The 18,480-nt window shown below is 46.7% G+C and overlaps 1 protein-coding gene across 1 annotated transcript in view; it reads right to left on the minus strand.

Moving 5' to 3' along the window:
• The window catches only part of Pik3r1 (phosphoinositide-3-kinase regulatory subunit 1), an 87,023-nt gene extending 69,188 nt beyond the window's left edge, over positions 1–17,835 (minus strand). The window contains exons 1-2 of the mRNA XM_052743372.1: positions 17,616–17,835; positions 7,132–7,845 (exon numbers count right to left, since the gene is read on the minus strand). Of these exons, the coding sequence (XP_052599332.1) occupies positions 7,132–7,465 (334 nt within the window). The 5' untranslated portion in view covers positions 7,466–7,845; positions 17,616–17,835. The remainder of the gene's footprint in view (positions 1–7,131; positions 7,846–17,615) is intronic.
• Positions 17,836–18,480: the final 645 nt, after the last annotated feature.

The raw sequence follows: 18,480 nt of genomic DNA on the forward strand, positions 1-18,480 counted from the left end.
AGGATACTTTAGAAAATGTTCTGACACTACTTTGTTAAATTAAGGGCAATTGTATCCAAGTTGCTGAAAAAAAAAAGCAATTTCTACCTTCATCTTGTCGGTCTCTATTTGGATTTGTTTTATTAAAAGCCTAAAGATTGCGTTGATATTAAGTGCTAGAAGTTAAACTAAGACATGAAAACATTAAGTACAGTCTGTCATCAAGCTATCCTACTCCTTGTGTCTAGCTAGTACACCAAGTTATCCCCCCACCCCCCATCTTGGTCTTCGGTCCATTTTACATCCTTTCTCGTTGCAATCTGTTAGCAACAAAAATACACATAGAAGCAACAGCCAGCTGCACTAACATTTACTGTCTGTTTTGTTCGGTACCAACTAAAATTTGAATATGCAAATGACATGACACACTTGGCATGTGCATTTCCCACAGGTACGAAATTTTCTCCTTTTGGGATGCGACTTAGCAGATGTAAGGCACCATTTGTTGTTGACTTTCAAATTTTCTAATGTTTATTTTCTTAAACCCAAATGTACCGAAGACATGTTTACTAATCCCTTTTGGACAAAGATGCATACATCCGCCTAGAAACCGCACTAGACATCAAACTTATCAAAAACCCCAATGACAACTAAGGTAAAGGGAATACTTATAGTCTATGGGGTTTTATCTTTTTGACAAAGAAAACTTGGGCTAGTAACATTAATTTAGTCCTTAATGAAGACAATAGGCTCCTTTGGCTTAAATAACTCGTTCAAATCAGAGGTGGGAGCGCACCACCCTCAATGAACAGGTAAGATCTGTGGCCCTTCACATACTTTGCAAACACACACACACACCAAACCAAAAACTGCTAAGCCCAGAAATTTAACATAGAATGTGAAGGAATACAGTAGCTCCAAGACCCTCAATGGGTACCTAAATACACAAATGGTACCAATCTCTCTCTATTTTCTTCCTATACATATACACCAAGATAAGAGTATAATGTATAAACAACTAATAAAAACTCCAGTAATCATAACAAATACCTAGTAAAGTCAAATACATATGGTCACGACCTCTTTCTCACTCAAAATGTCTAGTTGTATAGTAATGTTTTCAGCTTCCAGTTGATCTCAGATAGCCAAGAGAAGCGAAGCCAGGGGTTTGAGGCACCTACTGCATTTCACTTAAGAAAAAAAAATGTGGGGCTGGAGAAATGGCTCAGTGGTTAAGAGCAGGTACTGTGCTTTCAGAGGACAGGAATTCAATTCCCAGGATCCACGTCAGGCAGCTCACAACAATCTGTAACTCCACTTCCAGGAAAATTCAATACTTGCCCACATAAACATATAGAGAGAGACAAAAACAGAAATAAATCTAGAAAGGACAAACCTAAGCTGCCTGCCTCGGCCATTGATTCTCAAGGACACCGGTCCTGTTATCCAGGCACCTAACTTTACTGCTTCCACAGTCACAGGGTAAAGAGGCACCATTCTGTCACTGTGAGTAATACCCAGGGGAAGGAGGTGTGTCCCTCCTCCAGGCTGGGGATGCCCAGGGCAGCCTTGACTCAGCTACTCTGGGCTCTGCAGGGCAGCCTTGACTCAGCTACTCTGGGCTCTGCAGGGCAGTCTTGACTCAGCTGCTCTAACTAGCTGTTTCAGAGAAGGGACTGAGGCCTCCTGGGAAAGTGCGGTAAAGGAAGAGTCCTTTCTCTTCTGGATTTCCTTTACAAATGGGTATGAATATGCAAATTGTTCTTTAGGATTCCAGTCCTTCCTTGCAAACATTTCCAGAGGGGTGGGGTGGGGGGGTGATTATATTTTAAATTAACAGGAAAAATACTTTAACAAAGCAAGAATTTAGTGACAAGAATATTAACTGTTAATTGTTTATATTCTCATGGAAGGGAGGGCTATATCATAATATGTAATAATTTATAAGTAATAAATTCTGTGATCACAAGAGAAGTGGTTAGGGTCATCTCATTTTATCAAAAGTAAGAATTACATTTGTCACCAGGCATGGTGATAGATGCTTTTAATCACAGCACTCCAGAGGCAGAGGAAGGCAGATTTCTGTGACTTCAAAGCCAGCCTGGTCTATATAGCATGTTCCAGGCCAGCCAGTTACACGGTGAGACTGTATCTCCAAACAAACAAAAAAGAACTGCGTATGTGGGCTAGGTACATAGTACTTGCCTCGCATGCACGAGGTCCTGGGTTCGATTCTCAGTACTATCACCCTGACCCATAAAATTACAACAACAATCATAATAAATATTTGTGATTAATCAATTACACTGATCTTTCAGAAATATATTCCATTTCCTAGGAAAACACAGAAGGCAAACATTCAAGCTTTTCCTGACTATCCAGATGCAAGGAAGCAGGGAGGCTCAAAGGCCCTCTCATCAAAGGTCCTGTACCTTGCCCTGCTTTCTCCCCAGTACCTGAAGTCAGATGCTGGAGACAGTCCTCCAGCTTCTTGGCAATGCCTTGCTTGAAAGGAAGAGAGAAGGTAGACAGAGTTAAGAAAAGGCCTATTCTGAAATGTAATTCCCACAAACAGGAATGCCTCCCTGCCTATTGTCTCCAGCAGAGAGTCATGCATTGAGAACATGGCACCCCACCAAGGTGTGTAATGCGGGATCAGGTCCCTACTTTCTGTGACCTCTGTGTAGTGCAGTTGATTTATGTGATTTACTGCACCCTTGCTTTCTAGACAAGGAGTAACAAGCATGGAGGGGCACTCAAAGGCCAGAGTATGAAAAATGCAAAGATAACATGCCCGGGAAAACCATGAAAACAAACCCAGAACGCAGGCTCCTTTCTTTTCGTATTTAGAAGAGATTTTGATCAAAATGTAACACAGGTCAGGTCAATGTCTGCTTTTTGTTTTATACGTGAAAACAGCTAGGACCTGCTGTCAGGAGTCCTCAGGGTCATGGGTGCATGGGGCATACTGAGGTTTATGTAAAGTCGGGTGCCCAAGTGTCCTCTCAAGTTGGCAGATTTTACAGGTTTACACAAACTCTTGGTCAGAAGCTCACAAGACTAAATATCCAGCCAATGCTGGACTTCGACTGGAGGACTGCAAAGTATGTGTTCAAGCTGCTAAGCAGCGCTGCAGACAACTTCTTCACAAGACGAATGTGATTTGTATTCCCCATCCCTAAACCCTCACTCACAGTTGAGGCATTTCCTTGTATAGAAGGGGAAATGCGAGACCCCCCAACAAAGTCAGGTGGTGTGTCCGTCAGAATGCTTGTACCCAACAAGTAAGGCAGAGGGGCCAGATCGCTGATGTGTGCCTCGGTGTGGAATGTACACCTTGCACACTCCAACAAAACAAGGAAAACGTGTTCCCCGAAGACGCTCAAGTGGGACACTAGGTTATGGGAAGGTGAAATAAAACATGAACCTCATTTGGATAACTGCAGCCTTCACACAAACAGAAAGCCATAAGGGGTGGGGGAGCATTAAAATAATACAAAATCTGGGCCCCAGGCCACCTGCTGATGGGATACACCTTCTACTCCCTATCAGCTTCACCTACTTTTCTAGCAGCAGAACAACCTGTCCCAGGGGCTGTGGCAGAAGACAAGCATTCTGGAGGCACAGCAAGCAATGTTGAAGGCCAAAGCGACAGTGTACCTCCGAGGTGAATGAAGCAAAGGGCAAATAAGGCATGGTGGCCAAAAGCAGGCTGAGCTAGTCAGCCTGTCCACTACACGTGACACACAGAGCAAGTGGCTCCTTTCAGGCGTGTGTTGTAGCTGGAGGATGAGGCTCCAGCATGAGTCTCCACCACTTGACGAAGTTCTACTGCACTGTGTTGCATAGCTGCATCACAGGGGACCAGGACCCCTCTTCTTGTAGAGCTCACCATGAGAAAGGCAGGAGCAGAGGGGCAGGTTGCCGCAGGGCTAGCTTCAGTGAGGAGCGGAGGGGATCAGCAAAGCAGGGACCTAGGGAAGAACTGTCGGAGCTGAGAGGACACCCAGCCATGAGGGAAGGAAAACAGAAAATGTCTTCATCTTCTGCTTTGCTTTCGAGCACAAACTAGGAACCCCATCTGTGTTTACTGAATGAATGTGATGCCCCCAGTCCAAGATCATTCAAGAAAGAAACTCATTCACCGCACAGGCCAGGGTGTTCTAAACAACTGCATGCAAAACGTAATGGTAGAAGGTATGTTGTTCCTGAGAGGAGCTCCTTAATCAGATGTTCATATAGGTTGTGTTTTGTTGGTGTTGACATTTCCTGAGCATTGATCATGTACCTGGCACTCGCTAGCTTAGCTCCATAGCTTATCCTCACACAAGTGCTTGTTTCCTTCAACCCCACAACTAAATTTCATAGTCTTCTCGACATGAATACACTTCAAAGAAAGAGAAAGGTGGATTCTACTGCATAGGGAGGAACTGCTCATAAAGAGTCTACTTCGGGCCAGAGTTGAATGACAGTCTTCTCTGAACACAGAGGGACAGCCAGGAGCAGTGTTCCACAGCTGTAGTCATAGGTATTTGGGAGGCAGAGTGGGGAGGGTGGCCTGAGCTTAGGAGTTCAAGACCTCCTCTCAAACATGAGGCAGAGAGAAGGGGATGACTGTGGTTATGGAGAATCAACAGGATATAAGAAACAAGGTTAGCATGCACACTGGTCCAAGCTTCCTCTGTCTACGTCATTGCCCATCAACAGGTGTCTGGTGTCCAGGTGCCCAGAGGAGAGAACTATGCACAATTCTTAGGGCTTGAAGAGTAGTAGCCATATAAACGAGAGAAAGAAAACAGAGAACTCAAAAGAAGCCATATTAGATGGAGGGGGTCCAAAGAAAAAAGACAAGACTGAAGAAGTCTATTACGTAAGAGGAGAAAAGAGAAGAGAGAAAAGAACTCCCTTTTCTTGCCGCCACACAATTTTCCACTACAAAGGCTTTGGAAATGAATACAGATACAGCTCTTTGTAACCAACACAGGAGCTGCTGACCTCCCACGTCACATGAATCATATTTAAATGAGACTCTGAGGTTAACGTTCCTAGAGTATCTGATGAATGTTTAGTACAATGCCCTCCTGGTGACCCCTCCTTCCACGGTCTTCCCAACCTTTCAGTCATTCCTAATTTCTCATTTATGTCCAGGCCCATTCTTTCAAATACTTCCGTGTACGCTATCATGGGTCTCTTCTCAAATCCTACTAAAATCTTTCATTTTTTTCTCTTTCCACAAAGCAAAAAGAAAAATGAAAAGGCTATGAAAAATCTCAGTGCTCACCAGAGAAAAGAAAGCATGGTAAATAGTGCAACACCTTACAAAAAAAGAGAGTCATTTTCCTGTAAGTCTTATTCCTTGCCTGGGTATGACAGCTGGAGAAACTTACACCGGATAACAGTTATCAAATATAATTTTGCTTAGAAGCTATTTTCACCAAGTCTTTTTGTCAGTAATTATGACCTGGCACCCTCAACTCCACCTTATGAGTCATCTCTAATTCAACTGAGCTATTTGTTTATGGTTCTGCAGCCCTTTGTATTTTGGGTGCAATGAGGTCATTTTTCTTCTTAACTGAACCTGCTTAACTGTTTCTAACATAAAAAAAGACGAAGTCAGGAGACCAGAGAGAGAGAGAGTTAAACAACTAACACCACTTGGCTGCAATTTCCCAACACCCACATGGTAGCTTCCAACTTCAGGTAGCTCCAGTTCAAGGGATCTGGTGCCCTCTATTGACTTCTGTGGGCACCTGCATGCCTGAAGTGCACATATACAGTCACACACACACACACACACACACACACAAATAAGTAAATCTTTCAATCAACAAAAACAAAGAGAAGTTAGGTCAGAAAGCATGTTATTTGATGGAGAAAAAAAATGACTTGTTTATTTTCAGTCTGCTAAACTAAAATAGGAAAGAAATGCAGTACTTCGAAAATTGTATGTGCCTAGAACACATGGACAGTTCAAGCCTTTTTGGTCTGCTTGCAAAAAAAAAATGCTTTTAACTTACTGTAATTTTAAAAAACCACATTATTTGTTCCTATTAAATATAGTATCCCTTTGGAGTCCAATGTGGGAGGCATATCTCAAGTCTGTTCTTTGACACCACATTTTCCATCTTGTTTCCCAGTGCTAAAATGAATCTGCCTCTTAATTCTTATTCCGTCTTTCATCTGGGAAAGCCTGAAGACACGGTGCGATCAGAATTCCTCGCAGAAACCTCCTGCGCAGCCCCCATCCAGCTCTGTTCAGTGTGCAACCACGGCTCAACAGCTTTATCTGTTTAATGTACCTAGTTATTCCTTTCTAAGTCTCTGGGAGTGGGGAAAAAGACTACACAACCCTCTACACATATATCCCCCCCAAAAAAGGGGGGGGAGGAGCGAGATTTTCTAGTGAGAAACGGTATCTAACAAAACAGATCTCACGAAAGCTAAACACGAAGCTGTCTCAGTGAGAAACTGAATAAAAGAGAATCTACCCAGGAACAGCTGTGTCCAAGCCCAAGCATGCGCCATCTCCAGCACATGGATTTTGAGGGCAGTTTCCATTTAAGACAAGTACCCAGTGAACCCGAGTTTCTCCTCACGGGGCCAAGCAGAGTCCAAGCGTTCTGCCGCAATGGCACTGCCCTTGTGGGAACAGAAGCTTCTTTCCTTTTATGCTAACCCCAAGCCTCGAGAGGAAACCAAGGGGCAGATTCTAGGTTAGAAAAACAATGGTTTCTTCTCCGCTGAGTTCTGTGGTCACTTTAAGACCCTACATTTTTCCATGCAAACCACATTAACATTAAATATGCTTATACTAGACTTACCCTTTGCTTTCCCAAAGCAGTAACAATCCCCAAGAACGGGACGCCTGTGTTAATTCAATGGCCACTGTAATAATAGTGTTTAATGATACTCACTAAACAGGCTCTCAGACACCGTCTCCCAATTCATACAAACTCCCAACCACACAGAAGCAAACTTCTAGCCATGTCATGATTGACCAGACTTTTATACACTATGTATCAGTTCAGGTCAACTTGCCAAGATGGTGTCTGCTCAAAGCTTACTGTCCTCGCTCAAATCTAAGATTTTACTAATTAAAAAAGAAACTAAAACCAAAAGGTCATTAAATAACCGAACACTCATCGTGCTGACCTGGTTGCTCAGTGTCTGCTTCAGTTTTTGAAGAACCTGGTGCAACAGGAAGAGGTCGAGGGGGCCGGGGCTTCGGAGTGGGAGGGGAAATTCTTTTCCTTCCAATATACTCAACGTAAGTTCCTGGAAAGTCTCCCCTCTCCCCGGTAGTCTCATTGTAACCATTTAACCAACCAATATCTTCGGGCCGGGCTTCCTGTCCATCAGTGAATCCAAGCGCCACTAAGGACCCTTTATTCACAGTCAGTATGTCCCCCAAGCGCAGGTCGATGTCCTCTTCTCGCTCCTTCTTGTAGTCATACAGGGCTCTGTACTGGTACCCCTCAGCACTCATATTTGCAGCTCCGTCACCCTGCAATGGAGGGGGCTGCTTGTACACCGCAGTCTGAGTTTACGTTCGGAGGGAAAGGGAGTTCAGAGAATGGGCTAAAACCCCTAACAGGTGGCCAGCAGAGGACGAAGGACCACTATCCAAAGGTTTAAGAGAGGTGACTGGCCATCCGGCTGTCCATCTGTCCTCCATCAATGGTGTGACTGAAGACACGACTCTACACCCTCTGCGAGCCACAGTCCTCCCTGGTGTCCTTTTCAGCGACTTGTCAACACCTTGACTCCAGGCTGACTCTCACAGCGAGGCCCAATCCTCTCTGACGTTCTCGTCACGCCGTCCATCTGTCGTCTGATTTTACTGTCACACTCCACTCTCAGCTTCACCTAGCAAAGCAAAAACAAGGCTTATGAATGAACATCACACTTTGCCATCTGTGGGGATTTGAATTTCTACTTCCATTCAACAAGTACTTAATCACTCTGGCAGATGACATACATAGGCCAGTGTGCTACTGCTTGACACAGTATACAAAACCAAGATTAGTAAGACAGCCCCTGCCTTCTAAGAACACTGGGCGGGACAGGAGTCGATGTGCTAACATGTGGCAATGTTCTGGAGATAAAACTAGTACACAAGGAACCAAAACATTAGGTAACTGCCATGATAGACGCTGACACAAAATGCCACGGGGTTCAAGTGAGAGACCACATCAAATTGCAGGAATCTGCAGACAGAATGGAATGTGTGGCATGATCCTGGGCACAGACAGACCAAATGTCATATTATGGAAAGAAGCACAGGCAGTCTCACCCATCAGAAGACAAAGAGGGAGCAGTAAACCTGGGCTGGGAAGACAATAAGGGCCATCTGGAATGCACACGTGTACCGTGAGTGTGAGTAAGTCCGTCCACTACAGTGAGCCTGGCATGGTGATGTTGGGGACTCAGTCACTCAAGAAGGCTGTACTCAAGGCATCCCAATCTGACCTCAATGCCCACTAGGGACTGGCACAGAGAGAAAATGGAGGTGAGGGCTGCTGAGAAAGGTGAGGACAGAGACCAGAGAGGCAGCAGCAGGTACGTAAAGGTGCAAACTGAAGTAAGTACAGCATAAAGGGAAAAGGTGTGGAGGGTGAAAAATGCTCACCGGCGGAAGCAAGAAGGGCAAGTGTTTGATCCCGTGTTACTGACAATTCCATACCAATAGTAGGCAAAGGAAAACCAAGAGACCTGATGGGCTCACGGGATATAGACATCCACTGCAGATGTGCTAGTGACTGGCCAAAAACTCCAGCTGAAATCAGGAGCACACTTGAGGTTTTGTAATAAGCTTTGACTAAAGTAGAACTGATTTCAGTGGGATGGGAACCATCCCCGACTTTCTGGGATGCCAGATTGCAGGCCAGTAGTGAGGATAGCAACTAGATCTTACGGAGTTAAGATATGAAAGGAAGTAGTCACGCTTACTGCTGCGGAAGTACTATGTAAAACAGGCTTGGGGGAGGCCAGGGTAATGAAAGCCCTTTTCTTTCCATTGCCAGGCATAGTGGGTGCAGAGCAATTGAAGAGCCCAAGTTAAGAGAACTTTAGTCACCATGGATGGCTGATAGGGCAGCATGCAACATAGATCCACGCTGCACCTCATTTATTTCTCAGTGTTACCTTTACTGTAGAGACTAAATTCTAGCTAAAGGTTTCAGTTCACCAACCTGTACAATAAAACAATACAAGCACAGCCACATGAGTCTGTGTCAAAGAGACTTTCCTAAGTTTAGAAGAGAGAAACACTTTAGCAGTTGAGTGTTACAGGCACTCGTCAGTGTAGGCATCTTAAGAAGCACAATCTAGCCACAGATTAATTGTTATGTTGGCATTCAGAAGTGTAAAGTATTCAACTTCACATGGCTAAAGCCTCTTAGCTTTATACAATAACACTCTAAGGAGGGCTGCATATTAAAAGGAAGTAAAAACAAACACTGGAAATCTTTGTGTAGCAAGAATATTAATTTGGGATAGTACTCTACTTTGCATTTCAGGCATCAGAGGGAAAAAAATTAATGCAGCCAGTGGAGCGTATGAGAAAAATAAGCTATATTACGTTTGAAGAAAACCTCTCCTTCTGAAAGATCCAGAATCAAATTAAATATTCATTGCATAAATTCACACAAAAATGTAGAACTAGCAAATCTCATTTTTTTTGGTACTAATGTGCTCTGTACAAAAGAGACACAGAGCTCCAAAGAACATGAACATTTACATATCCCTAAAAGCTTGGAAACCAGGCAATATGCCTAAGAATAATTTAATTCCTTCAAATCTGCCCTGAAATTTTTGTTAGCTTTTCCTGGCAATGTATGTCTTTTAGGGGGAGGGGAAAGTCCTAAGTCAGTAGCCAGGGCAGATCTTTCTGCCAGCTGGTGCCTTGCACTTCCTCAATTTCAACCACCCAGAGGACCAGTTTGGTGGGATTCTCAGTAGAACAGGAAATACAATGCCTCCAGCCCCCAGCAACCATGAAACAAGGCCTAGCACACAGCACAACAATATAACTAGGCAGGTTCCACACCAGCGACTCAGAAACTACTCTGTGCCTTTGCAGGGCTCTCTGAACCTGAGAGCCTCTTGAGTGTGCCTGGGGCTAAGTCCACACAAGGGAGTGAAACTCTGGGAGGAGTCTGATAGCTGTAGGAGGCTAGATTCTTGAGAAGCAATCCCCACCCTGTGTGCTGAGACCTCAAAAATTGGGCCAATGCTCTCTCCCAGCCAGTGTCAGGTGAATCTTAAAAACTCTGCAGCACTCCAGGTCTTAGTCTGATAAAGGAACCCCAGATATCTTAGGGCTCGGGGATTGCAAATACAGCATGCCTGTCTACTCGGGGACTGCAGGTAGAGTCCGGCCAGGAAGATCAATGCAGATGGTTAAGGTTGGCAGTCAAGGTCAGCAATGACTGAGTGTCAGGGAAGCAGTCTGAAAGCTATGTTGTAAAAAGAGAGGGCGAGCACACCAGTCATTTATTTGGGTGGGGACCTGATCACGTGGTGACAAGGTTCAGCAAGACCTTGGCTGGGCACACCGAGCAGGACGCAGCCCTCTCAGGCTGCACTCTGCACACTTTCTCTGGCCTGCCATCCCCATTTAAATGAGGCCGTGTTAGCCCAATCATCATCACATGATACGTATTGGGAGCTGTGCCTACATTAACCCATTCCATCCTCACAACAACCAAGGTGTTGTAGATATTCTCATGTGACAGATGGAGGAAGTTTGGTATCTCGGGCATAACCACACTCAGCATCAGATGTAGACTCTAAATTCAGATCCAGCCAGTGTGTGGAGCCCCCACTTTTGAGACCACCATAACTTATTTCTGGACTCCGTGAGCTAAGATGCCCAGGGGCAGCTTAGGCCCAGCAGGAGCATCAGCAACACGCAGTATCCTGCCTGCTCTGGCTGGTCCCCCAGGAGAATTTTGGGGATCTGCCTTCACAGCAGCCACACAGGTAAGTGCGACTGGCTCTCTAACACACAGGCACAAAAAAGAAGCCAGGATGACTGGTCAGCACTCCAGCCAAATGCAGGACCCAGCACCTCAATCATGCAAATGTCCTCCAAAGTGATTTCATTAAAATGCATCCTTGCCTACGAAGTCCATAAACTAGTGACTAAAAGACTCTTGAGTACATCGCTTCTGGAAGACTGCCCACTTCTGGAAGACTGCCCTTCTCTGTCCTACAAATGTAGCTTCTGCCACCTGTATCCCTCTTGACCAGTCTGCCCTGTGCTACAACTCTCCTGGGCCCCACATTGCACAATTTCTAACAACTTAGCTCCTCCCTGGGGAGATAAGGGAAGCATCAATCCAGAGTCACAAGGGCTGTCACATCTAGAGGACTGGCAAGCTCCCCCTTAAATTGTCCCCAGGACTGCAGACCACCCAGCAGCCGGGATCATGAGCACCTTTGTGAGCCTCCTGAAGTCAATTTGGAGTTTTGACAAAACAGGTATTTCCCACTTTCACCAAATTATGCCTCCCATTCTCTTTGGCTACAAACACCTGCCCAGCAAACTACTTCAACCCAGATTCAGAGTAAAGGTCATTTTATATGTGGATCATAGTCATCGCCAACAAACTATTATTTGCAGGTAACTCAGGCAATTTTATGATATAAGCTGTAAGCTAAGGCATGTATAGGATACTGTATACTCCCCCCAAAAAAGCAAAAAGGAATTCTGTGAAGACATTAAAAAATAACTTATTTTTTATACGAGACCACATGCAACTGCCCACAATGTCCTTATGGGAAGTATTTTGCTCCGGTCTTTCAACCCTTTGCATGGCTGTCTACAGTCCCACTCACTGGATGTAAAGTTTCTTTCCCTGCTAGCAGACTGAGCAATTCTCATGCAATCTGCCCAGGTAAAATTGTTCCTAATGCTTGACAAATAACAATCCCTGACTGCTCAATGTGCAATGGCTTGAAAATAGTCTTTTTTTTTTTTTTTTTCAGTTTAACCTTCTAACCTGCAGGCAGAATGAGAAAGAACCAAAGTCTCTGAAAAGCCCTCCGGCTTTGTTGACTTACTCTATTCACCTTTTACAAAGGACAGGATTTGGGGAACATAAAGGGGAGGCAGAAATAAGGGACCTCCTCCAATTGCATTTAAAACAACAACAACAACAACAACAAGATATCTACTCATGCATTGCCATCCTGTGATGACATTAGCAGTGTGACCCTGGGGGGTGGCACCAAAAGGGTCTATAGTCAAGACAAGGGCTTGACTACACCACCATGTGTAACCCTTTGTCCCTGAACACGCGAGCTCAGCGTCTAGGATACATGTCCCACCTCAACTTACGGTCTTTCGAAACACAAGAACCATGGTCTGAAAATCTGTCTACCTTTCACAATTCTGGAAGTCATGAACCATTAAAACTGATTAAGATCCTAGCAGACACCGTGTTTTTATATGTAAAGTGACTGAACAGCCTCGGTTAAAATAGAATGGATGGAAGAGGTGGGCTCAACTTAAGCCCAATGTTACAGGCATCTAATATCTCCATTCCTTTCCAGACTGACAGTGAAGCAGAATGTGCTGCCTGCTGCCGCCACCCTCCAGGCTGGGTAGCAAATGTGGGTAGGTAGGGTGTGAAGGCTGTAATTCTTGCCTGCAAGCCCTTTGGGGGGGGGGGGGGGAGGGAGTACACACCCAGGTGACACATTAAGAGACAGGACTGCAAAGCAGTCACAGCACTGGTTCCCTGAGCACACCAAGAAGGAGAGGAGAGGGCTACCCCGGCCCACCCACAGCAGCCCTTCTAGACGAGAGAGAGAGGGTCTCCATAGAGAGAGGGCTAGGAAGAAGGGCCGTGTGACTAAGAGGAGCTCCTCCCATTGAGAAGAGGCTATGAGGCCAATGTGCCTGGGTCCCTGCACCACTACAGTAGAAACTGAAATGGTAGCCCTGGGAGGGGTGAACAAAGGGAGGTGCCCTAAAGTGCCTCTTCTTATGGGGAAAAAAAAAAATGGCCCTTAAAATTCATGGCAAGAAGGGTGAATTCTCTGTTGCAGCTAACAAGGGCTGCCCTGACCCATGCCTAGATATGTAACTTGGCAAGTCACTGAAGCCTCCCTCAGGCATCATTTCATCACCTGTGAGGCCGGTGGAAGAAGCAGACCTATACCTCACTAGGTCATTATGAGGATTAAAGGCAATTACACTCACAAAGCACGTCGCACCATGCTTCTCAGTGCAAGCTTAATATAATTAACCCCAACTCAGTGCTCGCTGTGTGCCAGGCACAGTTCTTGGAGTTTTGCACGCACCCTTACAAACTGCTGTAGCTTATTATCAGCCCCATTTTGCAGATGAGAAAACAAGCAAAGTTAAAACGTGAACGTGACTGAAGTGACAGTCAACTGCGGGGATGGCATTCTCGTAACTGCTCTTAGGAACAATAGGTCTTCGAGCAATATCAGCATTGAATGTCAACCGCCGTTTACACAATGCAGATTTAAAACAGAAGCAGACAGGTGCCAGGAATTTTCTCTGTGCGCTGCCTTTCAATGCTGCAAGCAGTTCTAAAAGAAGCCTGAAGCTACCTAAAATAAAACCCTGCTGTAAATAGAGTCAGATAGAGTCTGCCTGTGGACTTAGCCCAAGTAATTCTCCCTCCGGACCCAAGGGGGAAAGCGGCTCTGTAGAGGTCAGCGGTGTTATGTGGGAGGGCGACATGAATATGCTTGGCGGCAGGGCACAAGGTGGGAGTCATGACACTGTTGTCTAATTGGGTTTCATGGCTGCTCCCTCAGGCTGCCCTCAGAGAGGACAAACTGAGTGCAGTAACACAATGCTCAGGAGAATGAGGGCAGCTGGGTCCTCACGGGACGAGCCCAGCCCTCAGGACCACAGAGGCATTCCAGGATGAAGGCTGAACCACTGGCAAGGCATCTCGCCTCTACCAACCCACACCACCCACTGGTGGAGCCTCCTGACCCTTTGGCCAGGTTCCTATGACTTCAGTGCTCTCCCAGGCGATCATTAACCTGAGAACTATTTTGACTCCAGGTGCTTTATAGGTATACATTTGATTGACTTTCAAGGAAAACCGTGGTGGAGGAACAAAATCTCCAACGATGTTTCTCCGGTCCTTTCTTATTTCTTCAGTAAGCTTGTACTACACTTATTCCTCATTTCACCAGAAAAAGGTCTGGGGGTGGGGGTGAGGGGATAGCATAAGCCAAACAAACAAGCTATCAGTAATTACACAGTCTATTTTTCAGTTCATTTAGCTTAGTGTACAAGAGATGGCCTTTAACTGCCACTACGTCAGGCAAGTGATTTCAATAAAAGTATTGGCAAAGCCATGACAAAAAAAAAAAAAAAATCACATGAGGGAGGAGACAAACGAGGCTTTAAAAGGCACAATAAATAATATGAATGCTTTAAGAGTTCATCACAACCCATGTTTCAAGAAGGAGAAAATGACACAACTTACATGGTCTCATTTTAAAGTAAAAACAAAACTGACGGTTGGGTTTGGTGGCACAAGCCTATAATCCCAGGATTTGGGAGGTAGAGGTAAAAGGCTCAAGAGTTCAAGCCAACTTCTGCTACATTGGTAGTTCAAGGCCAGTCTGGACTAACTTCGACACTGCCTCCAAAATAATGAGTATATACATACATACATACATACATACACACACACACACACACACACACACACACACACACACACACACACACCCCTGATAATTAATTCCTTCTATTGACCAGTGACTTTCTAGTTGTCAAAGCTTCACCAGGATACTTCATTTCCTGCCTTTGCTAGCAAAGCCCTGTACCTTGCAAGGGGCTCTGTGCTTGGCCAATCTAATATGCATAACGGACTGACAGGGCTAATTTCTTCTGTGTGTGTACACCTTATTTATGAGAGAATTAAAAGCTCAAGCAAACGTTAGCTCAGCTTGCTATGGTCTACTTGACCATAAACCCTTTTTCCCCCTAGTTGGCTAATTCACTATCTCTTTATCCAATAAAACTCATTTTGCAAATCAAAAATGCAAACACAATAAAAGCTGGACCAGGATTGTTGCTGTTTTAACAAGTAGGTGGATAATTTTTCAAAGTGAATGCCTTTTACAACACTTTCCTGAAGTACTTAGGAGAAAGGGGGGGCAGAAAGGAAATTTCAATCAACACTATAACCTTAAAGCTCATGGTGTTCATGGCAAAAGTTTAAAGGAATAGCCAACACTTTTAAGGGTACAAAGTTTGTGCGAGTTGAATAGACTTGTCCTTAAGATTCAAAGCCTTTTGAGAATTGAAAGGGGAAAGGAGACAAGAAAAGGTAATGGGGCAGTGGATATGACTAAAATATGGAACATGCATGTATAAAAATGTCCTAAAAATTAAAAAAAAAAGCAATCCATCAGCTTAAGTGTAATTAACATTTCCAAAAGATACATCATACAACCCACCACCAACAGCCAAACTACATATTCCTGTAATGTGTTCTATTGCTCAGTTTCCCCATACCAACTTTATACTGGCAATGTATCAAAGACGAAAAACAAAACAAAAAACTAAAGAAAACAACATATTGAATCAGTGGACAGTGAAATACTTTTGTACATGGCTACAGCACACCACAGATGTGAAAAAAGCAGAGTGCTATCATAAAAAACGCAAATAAAACAGCAGATAGCAATGTGCACATGGCAGACTTGTTATGCAACTAGGAACAGGTCCCAGTGCAAGATGAAAGTTAAAAGTGAACTCCCACAACAGTCTGAGAGGCAGTATCAGCTCCATCCAACTTTCTTCAAATCATAAAACTGACAGATTGCTATGGGAAAGTAGTGTGGCCTGCAACAGGCAACTAGAGGGAGGCGGCCAGCAGTGGCATTGCAGGGGAACTTCTGCAAGGCAAGGAGCTTCCCCCACGGGCCTTCTCCATTTAAACCTGACTTTGAACTACCAGAGGTGCAAGAAAAATCCTGATCATTTTCTCTGTAATAAGTAAAAACAGTTGTTTCCCAAATTTTAAGCAACTTGTGTGCTTAAGAAAACGACCTGCTTACCATTAAGTGTTTTATCTCAAAAACAGTGAGTGCAACTATTAAAACAAAACAAAACAAACAAACAAAAAAGCTCATGAACATGTGCTGGTTCCCTGCTCAGTGACAAACGATGCATGGACACTTCACCTATGCAGAAGGCCCTTAAATCCTAATGATTTCTGCTTTAGAAATCTACTAATCTGCTAATCCGTGGCAGAAATAACCCCATCTGCCTACTATTCCAAGCTTTCTTTGCTCATAATTTACCATCTTTAAGGTGCCCAAAACATAGGATAAGTTAACGAAATATTAAGATGTTCTTCCACATGGAGTCTAGGTCAATCAGCTTTGGTAGTGCTCCTACCACCTAAAACTTGAAACTGGATCTCACTGAAATGACAATCTCATGCTACATTCAAAACCCGGAACTGCTTCATCCTTTCCTACTTAGCACTGTCTGACAAAGAGGAAAAAGACAGGAAAAGAAAGGGAAAAAAATTTAAGCCCTAAAAACCATGAAACCGCTAAATAAAGCATAAACTCACGCCAGTACATTAAGAGAGCCTGCAGCTCCTCCGAGAATTAACGGTGGAAGTGAGACCTTTCCGGTATTACCAGCGCTGGGAGCAGAATTCCCCTGAATCCAGTGCGGGCACAAGCATTCAACATGTCACAGCCACTCTGCTCACACCCTTGCGTTATTGTGCGCGAAAGCTGGTTACCAAAACGCATTTCTGTACATGCGTGCCTGGTCAGAGCGTTTCTATTCTCTTTGTCTCGTGATCTGCCGGGCAGTTTCTGCCTTTGGGAAGGAAGTGGCTTGCAGACAATTCCCCCCCTGATATTTTAGCTTAGGCTTGCACGCGGGCCGGCTTTCCCCGGTCGGCCGCATATTGCTGGGCAGGTCCCTCCAGGGTTGCCCCGCGTTAGGAAAAGCTGGATTTCCGGGCGGTGCCAGGATCCCACTCATTATGCCTCCAGCAACCTGCCCAAGCCCCGCGGGCGCCAGACGCCGAGCTAGAGCCCCAACCACCGACCGCCCCGAGGCGCACTTCCCCCACCCCGGAAGAGGAGGGCGGCAAACTTCGGAGGGCGGGGGCTGGGGGTGAGCTCCGGGGACCCCCGTGGCCCAGCTCCGCCGGCGACCCCGGCTGCAGCTGCCGGGCCTTGAGGGGACGTCGCGCTAATGCAAAGAAAGCGACCTAGACGCTCTCCTCGCGCGCTCCCGGCTCCAGGAAGCTGCAGGGCAATAGGGGACCCTCGGAAGCGTGAGGTGACTAAGGAGGAGGGGAGCCGGCGACCGCTGGCAACTCCGGGACCGAATGCGCCCGACAGCGAGCAAAGCCGGACCGGGGTAGCACCGAGGAAACGAGAGCAGGAGGTGGTCGCGACCACGCCGGCTAGCCACTGGCCCGAGAAGGCTTCCCAGCGGTGGAGAGATGCTGGCGACTGGGGGTTGGCAGCTGGGTCGCTTCCCCTCGAGTGGCTCGGCAGCAGAAGCGGCTGCCGGTGACAGGAAGAGCAGCGGCCGAGCGCGTTCGCACCGCCTCCCCCTCCCGGGCACACCGGGACCCACCGCCGCCACCTACCTCCGGGGCGGCTCGCTTCCTTCCTCTGGCCCGCCTGGGCTTCAGCGTCCTCTCAGGCTTACAGCTCCCAGGCGCCTGCGATCTAGCTGCGACCCGCCGGCGCTTCGCTGTCCGGGCTCTTCGGCTGCACAGCGGTCCTCGCCGCGGCCGCTGCTTCCTTCCAACTCGGCTTCAGCTGCTCGCTACTCCTGGCGGTGCGTGCGCCCTCAGCTCCAGCGCCTGGCGCCAGCCCCGCCCCGGACACGCCCCTCCGCCCCGCCCCCAGACACACACCAATCAGCGCCCGAGACCCCGCCCCCAGAGCCCGAGCCGCGCCCTCCGCCTCTACCAGTCTCCGGGCGGGCCACCAGGGTCCAGGCGCTGTACTCGGTGCCTACCGCCCCGACCCCCACCCCCTCCCCCGCTGCCCTCGCCTCCGCCTCCTGCACAGGGATGCCCCGGGCGACCGGACGGCGGGCGGGGGGCGGGCGGCGGGCGGTCTCCGCTGCCGAGCGCTCTACCTCTGCGCGCTTGCAGCTGGTTTGTCTGCGGGGCGTCTCCCAGGCCCGAAGCAGGGAGTGGAGGTGGGGGCCCAGGGAGGTGGAAGATAAGTTCAGGCCTCCCGGGGAGCCCGGGTTTGCTACCTACGAGACCCTGCGTCTTTCGAACCCGCTAGAGCTTCAGCACAGTGCCTGGGGTCAGGAGGACGCAGATGCCAACGCTCGCCAAAGAAGGGAGGCCCTGTAATTCCTGGCTTCGCCAGCACAGCTTCCCTAGTGGTCAGAAAAACCGCGCCACCCAGCGTGGCACTCCCGGGGTGAAGGAGGGGTGAAAGGGTGAGCCGGAGCAAAGAGTCCCCGCAGCCTGAGGCCGCCTATAAAACCCT

The sequence above is a fragment of the Peromyscus californicus genome, unplaced genomic scaffold, assembly GCF_007827085.1.
Source record: "Peromyscus californicus insignis strain IS unplaced genomic scaffold, ASM782708v3 Scaffold_18__1_contigs__length_77618521, whole genome shotgun sequence".
Classification (NCBI taxonomy): Eukaryota; Metazoa; Chordata; class Mammalia; order Rodentia; family Cricetidae; genus Peromyscus; species Peromyscus californicus.